Source organism: Zalophus californianus, chromosome 10 (assembly GCF_009762305.2).
Source record: "Zalophus californianus isolate mZalCal1 chromosome 10, mZalCal1.pri.v2, whole genome shotgun sequence".
NCBI lineage: Eukaryota > Metazoa > Chordata > Mammalia > Carnivora > Otariidae > Zalophus > Zalophus californianus.
The window spans coordinates 49,061,862-49,080,447 of NC_045604.1; the positions used below are offsets into that span (position 1 = coordinate 49,061,862).

At 37.1% G+C, this 18,586-nt stretch overlaps 1 protein-coding gene across 8 annotated transcripts in view; it reads right to left on the reverse strand.

Annotated features, from left to right (window-relative positions):
- RASAL2 (RAS protein activator like 2) overlaps positions 1-18,586 on the reverse strand; it is a 355,523-nt gene that overhangs the window by 153,558 nt on the left and 183,379 nt on the right. For all 8 annotated transcript variants that reach the window (XM_035722101.1, XM_027610621.2, XM_027610626.2 and 5 more), the window contains one exon: positions 16,280-16,406. In XM_035722101.1, the coding sequence (XP_035577994.1) occupies positions 16,280-16,406 (127 nt within the window). The remainder of the gene's footprint in view (positions 1-16,279; positions 16,407-18,586) is intronic.

An 18,586-nucleotide genomic window follows, 5' to 3' on the forward strand; every position in this document is an offset into this window, starting at 1 on the left:
CTGGTCTTAAAATGTTACAGCCTAACCCTGTAACAATAACTAACAATAGGCTGTAACAATAACTGAAAAATAGCTATATTTTAGGGAAGCCTAATATTTCAGTGATATTTTATGGGTGACAAAAATTGAGAGAAAAAAAGACATTAACGAATGTGCTAAGGAAACAGTCATTGGTGACTAAGGGCAGAACCACACTCTCACTATTACATTTCTCAGGAGGCCATCCAGAGAAATAAGAACAGGGATATCTATGCATGGGAACTGGAGACATCCCTTTACCCCTCACGTCAGGAAATAAATAAAACGGTTTCCATGTCATTGGCAAGAGAAATTGGGCACAATATTGATTTTAAAAATATGGTATTATCCTTACAGAAGTTCTAGGCTTGAATTTATAAGATTTGATTATAGATCACCCTTTATCCTGTAACATCAGTTGTTGCATAATTAAAATTATCCCCTACTAACCTTCAAAATTTCTTACAACTTTTATGATGTACATTTTAAATTCTACATCATACCCACACATGTAAACGTGAAATTTAAAAGAGTATGATGAATTGGAGAATGCTGAAAATATACTGTGCTTTCTTGTTCCATGTTTAATTGATATTTATTGAGTACTGTTAGTGCCAAACATGCTTGCTTGTTTGGTTTTTGTAAAGAAGTTCTTTAAATGATGCATGAAGTTTAATAGACAGAATTCATTCATTACTGGCTGCTACCCCAGCCAGCACATGACTGCCACACTGAGACTTCCCTTCACCAATATTCTGGGGATGCTCTCGGTCTTCTTCTCATCCTTCTCGATCTACCCCTTCTATTACTTGACAGATACGTTAGCCTGGAATACAATTTCAGGTGAGAAATCATGTGCACTTGGAACTTTATGGGATTTATACCCTTTTAAGAGAGACCCCAGAGAGCACCCGTGCCATCTTCCTGCCGTGTGAGGATACAAGAAGTCAGGGGTCTGCAACCCATAAGAGGGCCCTCGGCAGACACCACACCTTGGATCTGCCAGCCTCTAGAACTGTGAGAAATAAATGCTTGCTGTTTAAGCCAACCGGTCTAGGTATTCTGCTAGATCAGCCTGAATTAAGACAAGCCCTATACCTGAATGTATTATGTAGGCATAAATACAGCAGAGCTGTTAAATTTATTGCTAAGCCTTGGAAACGTTTATGAAAATAAAAGTGTAATTCTAATTTTAATCAAAGTAACACATTTAGTTGTACAAGCTCATCTTTCACCTATAACCCTACGCTATATCACTGATGTCAAACCTTATTAGAGGAGGCCAAATTTTCTCCTCCCTCCCATTGTGCCTGCAGTTTTTTTGGGAGGCTTATTAGAACTTTCTAGCTTGCAGTGGCTACTCCAAGGCTATTTTTATCTAATTCTTATGTGCACTACCAATGATATTCTGATATTTTAACTGTATTTTTCTGTCTCCATTTCCTTTCAGTCACAGTCAATGAATTACTTCACTGGCTCTCTTCCCAGTTCATTTGGCTCCTAATACATACATCTGAATACTTCTCTACAATTCCTACTTTTGAAAATTAATTACAAAAGATTTGTTTAATATGTTTTTGACTCTTTGATGGCACTACCCTGATTAAAGTGAGAGGGAAAAAATCAGAAGGCCTTTAGGTGAAAAAATGTACTGAGATAAAATAATCTTTATTACCAGCTCTCTTTCTATCTTTCTAATTCAGTCTTTTACTTCCTTTATATCTTATGCATTCATGTTCTTTTTACTCTTTTCTACCTTGAATTTTTTCCTGTTATTCTCCACTCTCTAGAGTTAGAAAGAACATGCCAAACAACAGACAAAATACAAATTATTTTTTATAAGCAGATAGAAAAAATGAAATGGATGGAAATTTCCTGTTGTGCTATATTAAATATCAACTAAAATGGGGGAAAAGTTAACATTCAAATTTCTGAAGAGGAAAGAAAATGGGCTGTAGATTTCAGAAAAAAGTAAGTAATCAAAACAATTCAGTAAACATAACACCTTAATGAGAAACCTGGGAGCTTCTCATGTTAAGTATTGTTACTATAGACATCAGATGACAGGTGGGTATCAAGAAGGTCTTAACAAAACATTCTTCATCCCTGGAGGCAGCTCCAGTCTGTTTTGGACACAAACCCAATAGATTTTCCACCAATCTGATTCATAAATCCTTTGTTTGAAACATAAACTAAAAAGGCTTTGGTAGATAGTTTAGTCAATCCTGGACTACCAAAAACGGGGGTGGGGGGTGGGGGGTGAGGAGAGAGCACAAGTGAGAGACCAACTGAAGTAAGCAATGTTTAGTTAATTTTGCTCAAAGTATCTGAATCATCTATCTTCCTTTTGGAAAAGGTTCCATGGCAGCCATGTTAAATCTCAAAAATAAATCTTGAGATGCATTATAAACAACTCCATCCCCATCCTTCTACCTCTATTATATAACAGAATGGTGAATTATAACTACACTTTAGAAGAAAGGAATTTGCCCAATTGTGCAAGTAAAAGTAGAAAAAATAAACGAGGAAAGTCATGAGGGACAGAGGCAGGATGTCTCCTAACTTGTCACACCTCAAATTTCTTTATTGGGTTGACTTAAAGCCATCCAAGCAAACTGAGAAATATAATACCTACTCTATTATCTCACTGGTTCCATGATTTTATAAGAATCAGAGAAAAATGAAGTTTGTCTCAAATCAAAATTTATGTTGTCCTGCATTCCTCTTTCAAATCATAATAAAAAGCTCATCTGATAAGGAAGCTGAGGCTCAGAGTTAATGATGAGAAGAGATGAAATTTGAGTCCAGGTTAGGGCAACTTCAAAGCCTGTGCCATTTCCACTGCCCCACAAGTGCCTCTGATAAAGGCAGTCCTTCCAGAAGAACAGAGAGTTCTATTCACAAACGTGAATTTTCTTTCTTAAAGCCATAAACCCTCTGTCTGTGAATTAGCTGCTAAAACTGCTTGTGTGATTTTGATATGCTAATTAATCACTTAAATAGCCAAACTCCAACAACAGCATGCATGTTTATGCATGCTATCAAGCTCAAATGCAGCAAAGAATAAAAAAGTCATTTTCTTTCATTGAAGGAATTTATTTTCTATTACATTCTGTATAGAAACAAGAAAATATCAAATACACACTATTTACTACTAACAAAACCTTAAAAATAAGCATAGATACCTTGCTCACTACTACAAGCACGATGTCAACAAGCAGCACAGTGTAAGAGTTCATATCTGACATTAGCAAACAGGCACACCCGACACCGTGACCGGCTGGCTTGGACCATGGCAGTTACCAGCTTCACACTTATCAGAACCAAGTTGTGGCTGTAACTGTCTGGAGTTCTTGTGGCTGCACAATGATATTTAGTAAGTCTCTAACTGCATTCATAAAATATTTCTCTGGAGTGGATGTGGTTTTCCCTACAGGAAAAAAAAATACTTCCCACATCTAAGATGATTTTTCACTTTGAAGTGCTTCACCTGAAAATGTCAAGCAAGGGTTTCGCTAATGCATCTCACTCGGTCATTCACTCAACACACACCCACTAAGCCTGCAACAAAGCACAAAACCTGCTGGGGGCTGTGGCAATACCCATGTGAGGAAGCAGCAGTCCTGTCTGCTAAGAGGTTCCAAGCTAGTAAAGAAGATACTACCAACAACTTGCTGCAAACAATAAGGATGTACATTCAGTATTAGGGACAAAAAGAGCGGTTTCTCAGATGTAAATAAATGCTGGTGAATTCTGATTAGTGGAATGAAGAAAAAGACTGCCAAACTTCAGGATACATGGCGTTATCATACATACCCCCAATACTGAGGAAACACTAAAAAGTAATTTTCCCAATATTTAAGGGGGAAAAAAAGAAATAAAATCTTACCATGAGGCTAACAATGGCATTAGAAAGTAGTCCGGATTCATAAAATGGTGGTTTGAAATACAACAGCTGTCTAATAACCCTAGTTCATATTTTATTTATTTAGTTTCTGTATAGGTCACTGGCAAATCTGTAATCTGAAGTGGGAAGGTGGGACCATGTTAAGAGCTGGAAGAGGATTATTTTGTTAGCCCAGTATGACTTATGACTAATACTACTTCCTGGAAAACTGTGAAATGAAACAAATTAAAATTACTTATAAACAATTTTTCTTACTAATGGTCTCTGAATTCTCATTACCCAATGTTACAAGAAACATAGTAAAAAATAATCCTAAGGTAAAAAAAAAAACAACTGCATTCTCCAACCTTCTCATATGAGGAAAGGGTATCTACAGGAGATCTATATAGAACAAATTCTTCTGTATTTTACTATAGTGGTCTTTGGGTTTTGAATCTGTCTGAAGAAATACAAACAAAGATACATTAAATCATAGGCACAGCATTGATGACCCACAGAAAACTTGTTCCCAGCATTATTTCCGTTAGGTCTTATTTAACAAAGAGGTAAAGAGAAGAAAATATCCTTTCTAATACTCCTGAAAAATCCAGGAGAGTTACTTTTATAATCTATTAGGTTATAATCATCTAACATAAAAATGTCAAGGAGTTTCTAGTCTTCTTTAGTCAGAGTCAATTTCTCTTCTTCACTGGAGATAAGTAAACACTAAGCTGTTTTAATGGTCAACTTAACGTCCTGCTACAAATTCGTGACTGGAGAGTGAGATGAAACCCAGCTAATTTTAAAGCAGCGTATTTCAGTATGCGCAACTCACTGGTTGGCATCAGTATAACATACCTTTCCAGTTAATTGTATAAGATTGAATTCATTGTTTTCCCTGTGTTTGAAATTCAACATAAAGAACTGAAATGTCCCTTTAGGACAGGTAGGTTTCTTCTTTCCCTTTCACTCTCCCTCCCTCTCTCTCTCTCTCTTTCTCCATCTTTATTAAAGTTATGATTATTTCTGTCATTATTACTACTTAAGAATACTAACCTCTTCATTGGATTAAAAGTTAAAAGGTTGAAAAGGGTCAGATAATGGCGAGTTTGTCTCCCTCACATTCTGACCCATCAGGTCCCCAGTTTTCTCCTCAGAAGCAACCTTTGCTAAAGGCTTCTTCTGTATAGTTCTAGGGTTACACACACACACACGTGCACTCATATACACTCACAAATGGTTATATGCATTTGGCAATTTTTACCGAAATCATAGTATAATATACACACACATTTCTGCACTTGCTCCCTGCCCCCAACTCCTTAACAATGTATCTTGGAAGTTGTTTCAAATTACTACACATGGAGCTACTTCTTGATAGGTGCATGCATGGTAGTCCATTATGCAGATTTAACATGATTCATTTAAAGAATCCCCTATGGATGTATTTTTTGGTTGGGTCTGCTCTTGCGTTATTATGAACAATAGTACAATGACCGTGTGAGTAGATGTGCAGGACAAATTCTTAGACATTAGACTGCTTCTGGAGCAAACAGAGCAGTTATTCTTGCCAAAATGCATCCTGTAGAGGCTGCCCTCTACAGAAACAATTTGGCATTAGAGGACTACAATGCTTGTTTCCTTCTAGCCTTCCAAAACATTTTTAGATTTGCTAATCTTATAGGTAAAAATTGGCAGCTTATTGTAGTTTTAATTTGCTTTTGTTGACTATAAATGAGGTATAGCATCTTTTTCTTGTGTGTAAATGACATATTAATTTTCTGTCAAACTGTATGCCTTTCTCTGTTTTTTAAGTTTTTATGTTAATAAAACATGCTCATAGTTTAGAGTCTAGTAGTTTCACAAGTCTGGTTAATATAAATGGCAATACCCAGCCCTCCTCTTCTAACACTGTTTTTTTTTTTTTTAAAGATTTTATTTATTTATTTGAGAGAGAGAGAGAAACAGCATGAGAGGGGAGAAGGTCAGAGGGAGAAGCAGGCTCCCCGCTGAGCCGGGAGCCCGACGTGGGACTCGATCCCAGGACTCCGGAATCATGACCTGAGCCAAAGGCAGTCGCTTAACCAATTGAGCCACCCAGGCGCCCCTAACACTGTTTTAACAGCTACTTTTTTCTCTCTTAGCCAATTCTTTTTGTAGTTACCATCAAATCTTAAATAATACAGTTGTACTGATATTTATAATTTTTCCCCCATTTTAGACATTATCTTTTGACTTTCCACTATGGAAGATGAGAATTTGATTCTTTCCTCCTCCATTACTACCCTAGAAGGTGCACAGACATTTCCTACTCTCTCACAGTCCCTGTTTAGTTCTGTAGTAATTTCGATAAAGGATAAGCAATATTGTGACTACGTGTGCTATACAGAATGCAGCCACACAGTGAATCCTATGTAGAATACAGCACCGTGGTCAAAAGGAGAGATCCTGAAAGCAGAGTGCCTGGGTTCAAATCCTATCTTTGCCATTTACTAGCTGCCTATGTATTTAGACAAGTTACTTAACCTCACTGTGCCTCAGTTTCCTTACCTGTAAATCAGTACCTTTTGGATTTACAAAGGTTAAAAAATTAATATATACAAAGGGCCTAATATGTAGAAGGTGCTATACAACCATTCTCTATGTCCTGAACTACATTCTTGTTTTTCCTGTAATTGTTGCCTGATTATTCATTTGTTTAAATTTCTATGTGCTTGTTGTTGAATCAATCCAAATTTGCTTCAATCCTAAATCTGTTGTTTAAATTCGTTCCATTATATCAATTTTACCTTCTTGGAGAAGTCTTCACTATAGCCTTCCGACTGCTGTAATCTGAACTGGTCGTCCTCATTTTACAGCTAGTATAGAGTTGTTTAACTCAGTTCTCGCTATAGTGTTTTCCTGAGGGGTCCCTTTGTCTTCTCCCCTGTGTTGGATCTCCTATCCTATATTCCACATCCTACTCACTCTCGGTGAAGAATAAATTCCATTAACTTTAGGAGAAATGATGTGTAGGTGGTAATTTTTTGTTTAAATCTTGCATGTTTGAAAATGTCTATTTTATTCTCATGTGTGAATAATGGCTTATAGCTAAACATAGAATTCTAAGTTGGAAGTTATTTTCCTTCAGAAGTTTGAGGACACTCCTCATTGTTTTCTAGCTTCTGATGTTGCTGATAGGAAGTCTCATGCCATTCTGATTTCTGATCCTTAGAATATAATCTGTTTGTTCTTTCTTTGGAATTTTGTAAGACTGTCTCTATGTCAGGACGCCTGGGTGGCTCAGTCGGTTAAGCGTCTGCCTTTGGCTCAGGTCGTGATCCCAGGATCTTGGGAGCAAGTCCCACACTGGGTTCCTTGCTCAGCGGGGGAGCCTGCTTCTCCCTCTGCCTGCTGTTCCCCCTGTTTGTGCTCTCTCTCTCGCTCTTTCTCTCTGACAAATAAATTAATTTGTTAATTAAAAAAGAAAGAAAAAAGAAAAAAAAGACTGTCTCTATGTCACCAAAGACAAATTAAAATAGAAATTTCCCAAAAATGTGCCTTGCTATAGGACGTTCTTTCAATCTGGAAACTCCTATCTTTACTTATGGAAAATTTTCTTGAATTATTTTGCTAATGATTTCCTTGCCTTGTTTTTCTTTTTCTGAAACTCACTGTTTTGATGCTGGACTTCCTAGACTGGCACTCTAATTATTTTATCTTTTTTTTCCTCTACTTTCTAGGATATTTCCTCATTTTCATCTTCCAATACTTCTACTGAGTTTTATTTGTTACAATTTTTTTCAATACATGGCAGCTCTTTGGCTTTGTATCATATTCAGTTCTGATCGCACGTATGTAGTATTTTACCTGGTAGGGATGCTTTTTCTTTAAGTGTTCTATTCCCTGACTGTCTCTGTTCCTCCAAGTTTCCTTTTTCCTTTTGTTTTGTTTTTTCTCTTTCAGGCTGGAGGCTTTTCTTCAGATGTCTACTAGTGTTGGGAATGTCCGTATCTTGAGATCTTTCCTCTTGGGCTGGTTAAATACTCCAAACAGTACCCTTCCAATCTCCTGCCTGAAGGGTAAAGGCAAGTGAGGAAAGACAGGTGGAGGGGTCTCATCATTCTGTCTTCAGATGTTCACTTAATTTCCTTGTATTTGGTAAAGTGTTCTGTGCTCTCAATTTTGCCTGGTATGCCCCAATCCAGAGACTCTTGGAATCCCCCCCCAACCCTGCCCCGGAATTAACTTGCCATCTTATGTTAGAATAGAGGCAGGGGTGGGAAGAGCAATTATTCAGTGGAATGGAGAAGAAGAGACCTAGAGACCTAGATACCATTTGTTCCTCATACCAGCAATTCCTGCACTATTTAAAGATTCTGTAGTAAAAATCAGGTTCGTTCTTAGCTTTCTTCATTGCCAGACTAAGATTTGGCTTTCTCAAGTCAGCTAGGTTATTTACCACATTCCATTTGCTTTTCAGCTTTCAATTTATTGTTGTTATTATTATTTTGTCTGGTTGCTTTCTTCCCTCTCATTCTCCTTATCCTTCAAGGACCGTGTCTTTAAAAGAAAATCCTTTTACTATATAGTTATAGTGGGGTTTCTGGAAGGAATACAATTAGATGCTTATGTTCAAACCACCTTTTTTCTTCCCAGAAGTCCAAGAATCTAAAAACCATTCCTGAGTGCTCATGCCACTCAATTCTCCAAACACCACGGTGGTGTGCTGTGATTAATATTGCATTAGGACTAGTCTAAAGAGGCCGCTCGCCTGGGCATCACATGTTAGAGGATTCTACTCTAGTGCTCTTGGGCACAGATCCCCATAGAACTTGAAGGTACAGGCTGGGTTGTATTGAGTTGCATGTTTGTGGGGCTTCTCATGATGTGGAACTAGATTTGAAAATTCTAGCCAGGAATTCCAGATTGTTACAAAATATATAGTCAAGGTGGAGGCACACACCTAGTTTATTTAGGTGTGTTAAAAAAAAAAAGTTTAACTTATATTAAGACACAGGATACAGCTTTGTAATAAACCTAGCAAGCAGCTGGCCCACAGCTCAATCTTGACTTCCTTCATGGTTTCTCCTTCCCCTGGTCTTCTGGCTTTACAACAACCGTGACAATAGCCTAAACAAATGACCTACACAAGTCAGAAAAGGAATCTCTCATTTAGGAACTTTACTGCCATCTGCTGGAAATTTTATGAAATAACTACAAATCAATAACCTTGAGCCCACCCCTAGTTGTTAGGCAACTCCCAACTAGCACTGCGTTGGAACCACCTTCACAGAAGTGAACAAATCTCTGCCATGCCAAGATGAGGATGGGAGGAAGTTAAAGAACAAATCGGGAACCCAAACTTGCATTTACAAGTTGGAAGGAACTGTGATCTGGCACCTTGACCTAAAATGAGAACTGATTTCCTCAGAGAAAAATGTTCTGCTCATCTAAATCCAGCTCATAAGAGTAAAATAAAAATTGGCTTTAGTTGGTTAGCTTGAGAACTTAAGTACTAGTTTTTTATTTTGTTCATACTAGTTTTGAGTTCTAAATAACTTCCAAAAGAAATTTAGGAATATGTTCAAAAGTAACCGACATTCTGGAATTCAGATGGCTAATAAATGCAAGCTACTTCTTTCCACTGGACAAACCTGATTAAATCAGGTTGGTAGGCAAGTCGGTTCTGTTATAATGCTTGCTTTGAAAATGTGAACGTTACGCCACAACTGATATAACAGGGCACAATCTGTGACTATGTGAATTTGTTTGTTTATGCATGATTCATCTGTGAGAGACACTAGGTGAACAAAGAACACTGCGCCCAGCTGAAGCAAGCCATGTAGGAATACACAAAATGCTCGGCTACATACATACTTCGAACACCTACCAGCTACTTTCACTTCACCGCATGTGCTATGAGCCACACTCATGCATATCTTGTGTAACAACAATGTTCTTTTCAGTTTCCAAAAAACCCTCTTTCCATCACTTCACAGTCAACTTATAAACTACTCCGATGCCTACTACCATAAGTAAATTTCTCAGATTTTTTTTCAAGGTGAAGTACTATATCTATTGTAGTATTTATGTATTTTGCAACCATTTAACACATGTAAAAATGTGCTACCATTTTTATTTAGTTCCTATCCTTTTTAATATGTCATTGAACAGTTTTTTAGTATAGTACCTCTGATCCCCTTCTCCCTTAAGCCCTGTGATTTTTACTGTACGATTTTGCATAGTGTTGTGATTTTTAGAAATACATATGTCACATTATAGAACTGACTGGGTACGTGGCTATTTTAACCTACAGTCAAGCCCATTCTTCTAGAATATTATCATCAGTATTGCCTGTTGTATCTTATAGAATCTTACAGACTTAAAAGAATTTATACTGGCTCATGGTTTTTAAGAAAACTCAAAACTACCCAACCAAAAGCTTCCAGGGACATTATTCCAGGGTCTTCCATCTTTATCCATAATATTTTTGATAATTCTTGAGCTCATTTGACCCTTCCTCAAATAACGTATGTTATCACTGAAATCTAGAAATTACAGAATGCAAGTATAAAGACTAGATATTATGCAGCTATCTTAGCATGAGCTTACTCACTAGATGTGGGTGATACAGTCTTAGTTTATTTATTAAGACATTTCAAAAAAACCCCAAGGGCTGCTATTATCCACTGAGCTCTAACGTTCTGAGCTAAAAACATCAGGCTACTGATTCTTTTTCATAATTGTTTTGGTCATTTAAATACATATTACCCTAAAGTGCAGCTCTGCCTCTATTGGTTATATTATATATATAAAATATATCCAATGTATGTATGTATATATATATTATAAATTCACTATATATTACAACATTACATATTACATTTAATATATACATAAAAGTTTAGTATCAGCCAATTTATATTACCCTAAAGCACAAGACCTGTTTCTATATATATAATATATATATTATATATATAGAACATATATAACATTATATTATGTATATTATATATGTTTAATATTAGCCAATCTCAATATTGAGTACTATGCCATACACAGGAATTATTTATTGGCATTTTTAATTCTATTGCTTGAAAAGTGGAAGGATATGTTTTTTATAATATTAAATCTTCATTATTCACATATCTCTTTCTTTCAATATTATTACCACCCTATATATTTATAGAAGATTCTAGCACCTTGAAAATGTCTCATAAATTATCTAGATACCCCTAACAATGTTTTGGGAATAAAAAGAGACTTATCAATGGTTTATACATAAAATTAGAACTAAGGCTACTTTAATACAGAAAGAAGGTCAGAGTTAAAGCTAAGATCTGAATAATCAGTATCCTCTAATAATTTTGATTAAAAGAGTTAACTTTTATAATAATTTTATAAATGCCTTAGGACATTCTGCTTTAATATTAATTTTCTTCAAAGTTTCCTCAAATTTTTATCACTTAGGTTAATAAACTTAGCAACCCATAAGTACAGGGTTGGCTTTCCTCAATGTTTTTCTAATTTGGTTCCTTTATTGGTGGTGGTATTTTAAAATTTTTGGCTTCTTCATTTACATAAACATAAAAATTGTGGACAGCTAACTTTGCCTCTAAAAGACTTGATATATTCTCTCCTAAGGCTTGCTAGTGTATATCAAAGGCGTACTATGTTAAATTATAATTTTATGCATATTTATCAAATGCTTCTGGGTTTTGAGGACTCCATGATAAGGAAGCATATTTCCTTACCACAGGCACAGTTTTTCAAAAATCCAGAGATCTTGTAAGTAGGACCATTGGGGAAACTTAAAGATTTTATCATAATATAATACAACAGAGGCATGAGACTCTGTAGTTTTGAGTTACCAGATGTCCGGCTTTGAATTTGCCAGTTCAGTTTGACCCTTCTGTCTGAGAACTGAGAAAGCATGGAGTTATATTTGGCATTTTCTAATTAAGCCAGTTTTTTGGTTATGTTTATGTTTACATTATGTTTATCATGTTTATGATGTTATCTGCAAACAAGTATTCTTGCTCATTTCAGGCTCCAACTTTGTATTGCCCATCTGAGCATGAGAGCATGAACCTTCCTGTCACGTCAGAAAAATGCTGTAAACAGAATGGACAGTTCCCAGCTCACCTGTGTGCTATCCACCAGCCAGGCATAGACAACATGCGGTAGTAGACAGTTTCTTCCATCAATGTACACTTCATGAAAATGCTGCCCACTGCTCAGCTTTCCCCTTTCCCCTATTTCACAGTGTTCTTGGAAGGTATTTGAGGCTTTTCTTTTTTTATGATTTTATTTATTCATTCATTCATTCGTTTATTTTAGGAAGAGAGAGCAAGAGCGTGAGCAGGGGGAGGAGCAGAGGGAGAAAGAATCTCAAGCAGACTCCCTGCTGAGTGTGGAGCCTGACGTGGGGCTTGATCCCACGACGTTGAGATCATGACCCGAGCCGAAGGCAGATGCTTAACTGGCTAAGCCACCCAGGTCTTTTTTTTTTCTTTAAGCTGAACTCAGGTAGGTTACATTGAAAATTAACCTTTACTAGTTCTAGTTCATACAGTTAATTTAGGTACCTCCCAATATTGTTAGTATGCAAAGACCCCTAATATCTGAAGAAGTAATTTCCTTTTGAAAATTCAGCAAATCATGCTTCGCATGGTCTGAATTTGACCATGGTCTGAAAAATCTCTGATGAACAAATTAAAATCTGGATATTGTCACCAAGAGTAAGTAGTTTTTTCTAGGTTTTCTAAATCTGGAGATGGGTACTCTAGAGATGATGTTCATATGCCTTAAGAAAACATCTCATTTTCAGTGGAGAAGAATTTGGTGTATCAAAATCTGTGTCAAATGCCAGTGCATATGTAAATTTTAGTATCTTGGGTATATGTAAACTGCTGAATGCAAGAGTCTGAGAAGTGCTGAGTGAGAAGTACATTCTGTGATTAACCACTCCCCACTCTGCTGCCTCATACCCCATACCCACTTCTTTTCCCTAAGTTTTTGACATTTATTAGGTTCTCATCAGTGTAAATTTGCCCATGTTAAACAATGTATGAGGCACAAATATATGCCTTCCCATCTTTTTACATTCCAAAGTTCTTTAACCAGTTTGAAATCTCTGATGTAGTTATACTGGCAGCCACTATAAACGTTCTTCACAGATCCTTTACGGTCCCAGAGCTCCTTTCTGTCATAAATTCTCTGAAGTAGAGTAAAAGGGGCCTGTTTTTCATGAGTGGGCATTTCTCCATAGATGACTGTGTACTATGATTTGACATCTGCAAAACCAGATCAGTGTTTGGGGTTCCTCTACTGGAGAAGAGCAAAGAGAATCCAGAGCTTGCAAAGTGCAAGAACCATGCAAGACCAGAAGGTTTGCCCCATACACACTTGATACAACTGTCTTATCTGGAAACAAAATTCTGGATTTTTGTTCTCTTTTCTTTGCCAGTGCTTCTTCATCTTCCCAACCTCCACAGGTCGTTCCAGGCCTTCATCTTCTACCTACACATGTTTCCCTGGTGATTTCATTTAAACCTCATAGCTCTGAATACCATCAATTTGCTAAAGGCCTACATTGTTATCTCCAGTCTGTATCTCTCTCTTGATTTCCACTTGGATGTCTACTAAGACCGTCAAACTCAGTATGTCCAAAATTGAGCTCCTGATCAATCCCACTTTCAAATGTGCTTCACCCAGTCTTTCCTTTTTAAGAAATCACAACTTTATTCCCCTAGCTGTTCGAACCAAAATTCTTCACTCTTCTGTTTCTTACGTCCCACATCCAATCCAACAAGATATTCTGTTGGCTTTACCTTCAAATCCAGAATATGGCCACTTCTCAGCCCTTCCACTACTACCACTGTGGCCCAAGTTCTAGCATCTCTCGTGTAGATTATTGCAATAGCATCCAAACTGGTCTCTGAACTCTCATTCTTGCATCCCAACTCTTTCTAGAGAAGCCAGTGGCTCCCCATCTCACAGAGTAAAAGTCACAACCCTTATCATGACCTACGACATCATCATGATCTGCTTGCCAAAGAGCTCAGTGATGTCATGTTCTACTACTCTCCTCCTTGTTCATCCCATGCCAGTCTCACTGGCACGTATGCTGTTCCTGTAACACCCCAAGCATATTCCTACATTATACTAGCTGTTCCTCTGGGTGGAACACTTCACCCTCAAGTATCCATATGCCTTACGGTCATTATTTTATCAGATCTTTACTCAAATGTCACTTAACAAGAGGCATTCCTTGGTCACCTTAGCTAACATTATACTTCCTTGACATTTCCTATCCCCATTCCCTACTTTATTTTCTTTGTACTTATCACCATCTAGCACAGCATATATTCTACTTACTACTCTTGCTTATTGTTTGTCACTTCTCAATAGAATGCAAGCTCAACAAAGGGACAGATTTGTGTCTATTTTTTTCACCCTTGTATCTTGAGTGCCTAGAACATCATCTGGCACATAGTTGTCACTCAATAACTATTTGCTGCATAAATGAAAGGGTTTTTAAAAAACAAAAAATAAAAGCCACACAATATAATATGCCACAATAACAACAGGTACTGTAATTAGTCATCAATAATCTATCTTCCTAACTATGTAAGAATTCCCAAAGGCAGAAATCATATCTTACATCCCTTTTCATTCTTAGGGATTGGGACAGAATGTTACATATACAACAACTACTCAATTAAATACTTGATAGCAGAAAATTTTGCCTAAAGACAAATCCCTAGGAGGCAAAAATAGAACAGAATAATTATCTAATTCAACATTAGACTCACATGTAAGGAAGGATGGCTCTAAAAGTAGTCTTTTCCCCTCTGGTACTTATGAGCCCTAGCTTCCAGTGCGAATTTAGGACAGCCACTCCAAAAATGATCATGGACACCGTGAGTCTGGATGGCTAACACACTTGTAGTCAAGGACAGAGGTAGAAGGTTGGCTCTGGACTAGACAACTTGGCCACTCATCTTAGTTTATCTTTGGGACCAGTACCTGGAATGGTGGAGATTTTTAAAGAATCACTATATAGTTCTCTCTTCTAGAAAACCATAATAATTCTTCAGACTATGATTACACTTCCTTAAAAGTAGCGACTTTTGTGGGCCAAAGCTCGAACAGTCAAAGGTCCCCGGAGAAGTGGCAAAGAGAGTCATCAACATAACACTACAAATAATGACAGCAAAAGAGGTGAAAGAAGGTGACTCTGAGCCAGTCCAAGCCACATAGAACCTGTATGAAATATAAATAGGCTATAAAATGGTTACACCCAGACAGGTTTGCAACATAATTTAGGTTCACATCTAAACTGGTTTGAACACATACTAAAGAAGTACAGTGTAAATAAGATGAGAGGAAATCTTGATTTCTCCAAGAATGACTCTTTGGAGAAAAGTGTTTGCTCACCTGACTAATCTCTAGAAAACAACTAGATTACAACAAAACCCAACAAAAAACCAAAACCAAAAACAAAAAAACCCAACCCAAAAAACCAAACCCTGATTTTCAAAAATACAACCCAAATCACAGAATGATCCCTATTAAACAACATAGAGACAATAAATGATTCCATATCATCTACCTATGAAATGTCCATGACTTAATGTCTAGGTTCACTAAGCAAATCATAATACAACAATGCAAAACACCAAAACACTCCCTACTTTTCAAATTCTTTTATTTTGTTTAATCTTAATTATGTTTCTTTAAAATTACCTGACCTGTCTAATAATCTAATGATATATCCACTGGTAAGCACACAAATCATCAAACAGAACACACTTGGTAGGAAACAGGGAAAAAGTTGTTTTGATGTTGACGTTAATTCCTTTGGTGTGTTAACAACTGAAGTGGTTTGTTTTTTCCCTATTTCTCCTTTCTGTCACCCAATCCAACCATGAATATAATCTACATGGGACATGTAAATCAGCTCAGCTAAATTATTACCTGATCCGACATCACATAAGGCAGCATCAGTAGCTGTGTGAACAGGGCACAAACTACGCAATGCCGAGTTCCTACACAACACTGGCCCCCAACCAATCTAAGTGCTTCAACAAGACCACTTAATGCTCTTTCAAAATTTAAAGGCAAGGAATAAACTCAGAAACAACACTTGACCCAGGACTGTAGAGCAAAGGTACTAGCACTCAGATAAATGTTATCTCTGTAAAATAACTTTGTTGCCACTTGGTTGTAAAGAACAGAAGTTTCTAATGACTATTAACTGTACATTAACATACTGTATTTCAACGTCCTTCGCAGGAAAAGCAGGATGTTTTGTGTATTCCAACACTCAATAACAAGCCCATAAATTACTAGATAAAAGCTAGGAATTTTTTCCTTTTATGAGCTTACCCAGTTTGGTGGCGCCCTCTGGTGGGTACTCAGGAAACTGGCCCTCGGAAGGGACACTGACCGTTCTCCTCAGGCATCGCCCTTTGCTGGAATCAGTCTGTTGCTCCTGTCCTCCCTCCACAGGTATCTAATGGACCCAAAAGAAAAAGGAAATGAAACTTAATAGTGAACTTGCCATAACTACCTTCTGATTGAATAATATTTTTAGTTAATAAAGACAGGAGTCTTTAGAGCAAAAGTAAACTTTGCTCATTAGAGCAAAGTAAACAAAACTTCGAAATCAAGTATTTACAATGGTAAGATATTACCAACCCCTTGTCAGGAAGTTTTTCTTTAAAAAGAAACCTGAAAGATCAGGAAAGGTGAGTATGTAAATTAGCTTACCTGAAGTTCGTACAAGTCATACCCAGGTGTGTACCTGCTTTGGGAGCTCTGAAAACAAAACAAAACAAAACAAAACACCCACACAAATAAAAGATTCTTTTACATCAGAAACTAGTTCACAAGCTCCAACTCTGGCCAATGCTCAAGAAGGAAAATTGAAGTCAAAGCCAACCAGAGAGACTTAGCTCCCAAACCCCATTTAAAAAAGGTTTTGTTAGATAGGAGTAAAATCAGCCAAATTTTCTTCAGTTATACAATTAAGCACTTGGAGATAGAGGATAAAACACATTTCAGCGGAAACTTGTATAGATACTTACATAAAATGGCATATTTTCTTCTAAAAGTGAGATTAGTTTTTAAAATCCTAAAAATTTTTTTTGCGGGCATAATTTCAGGAACATTTAAAGTGTTGTTTGTATATATGGAATAAAAACTATGAATGGTGCAAAAGATCTCTAAGATCAATAACTATCTTAAAACACTCGCAGGTTATCATTGTAATGTAATGGGATGACCCTAAGTTCCTTTCTCTCTCTTTCTCTCTCTCTCTTTTTTTTTTTTTGGTAATATGCTAAAAGATCAAATCATTTTAGTTTAGTGGTAAAAGACAAAGACTTTTCACAAAGATTTTTTTTTTAATTTTATTAATTTACTTGAGAGAGAGAGAGAGACAGCAAGAGAGAGAACACAAGCAGGGGAAGTGGCAGAGGGAGAAGCAGGCTCTCCACTGAGCAGGGAGCCCGATGCGGGACTCAATTCCAGGACCCTGGGATCATGACCTGAGCCGAAGGCAGACGCTTAATGACTGAGCCACCCAGGTGCCCCTCACAAAGATATTTTACCAGTAACCTTTATCAGAATTAGCAATAGCACTGGTAACATCTTAAATAGTCTGGGAAAATAGGTCAGTAATTAAACATGGTTTCCAGGGCGCCTGGGTGGCTCAGATGGTTAAGGGTCTGCCTTCAGCTCAGGTCATGATCTCAGGGTCCTGGGATCGAGTCCCGCATCGGGCTCCCTGCTCCTTGGGAGCCTGCTTCTCCCTCTGCCTCTCTCTCTCTCTCTCTGTCTCTCATGAATAAATAAATAAAATCTTTAAGAAAAAATAAACATAGTTTCCAATTTCTTCTGGCTCCAATACTGGAATTTCAACAAATTTCAATAATCATGATTAGCATTGAGTTCTTTGCGCAAGGCTAAGGAATTTACATGTGCGACATTATGAGCAAGCTACTTTTATTACCATTCCCTTTTGACAGATGAGGAATAGTTTATATCTCCAAGCGACGGTGGACACACAGGACAGGCATCAACTAATCCGCAAAATTGGGATAGATAAAGGCTTAACTGTATTATGCCTCCTGCCTTGCCTCAGTAACCCAACCCCTATGACTGGGGTCACGGGGATGACAGCAAGGGAAACTCTCTGTGTTACAGAGAGTCTGAAGGGCCAAGTCCTAATGTCTTCATAAAAACTGAAAGTTTGCATACTCTCTATAGGACCAAAAACTCCTGTAACTATGGTTACGGCTTGCACGTTGATAAACCACAAGGCAGAATGAAGAAAGGTGAAATTCTAAAAATTAAGAGGAGACCAAATAATAGCATCAATAAAGACATGAACTCTTCCAAAAGTACTCTATAATAGAAGACTTTACAAAGAGTAAGTTAAATCATCCATCCCTTTCAAGATAGAAATTATATTGTCTCTACTTAAATAATTAAGAAAGTAGTACCAAGAGGTCAGATAACTCCTTCCTGGTAAGAAAGGCAAAAATGAATTCTCTACCCGCCTTCAAAGTAGGATAGAATGGGGGTAAGCTTTGGAAAAAAATAGTTTGAATCTTTGAACAAACAGATGAACCTAAATAAACACAATCATCTTTGCTATAGCTCTAAAAATGCCAATAATCTGAAATAATG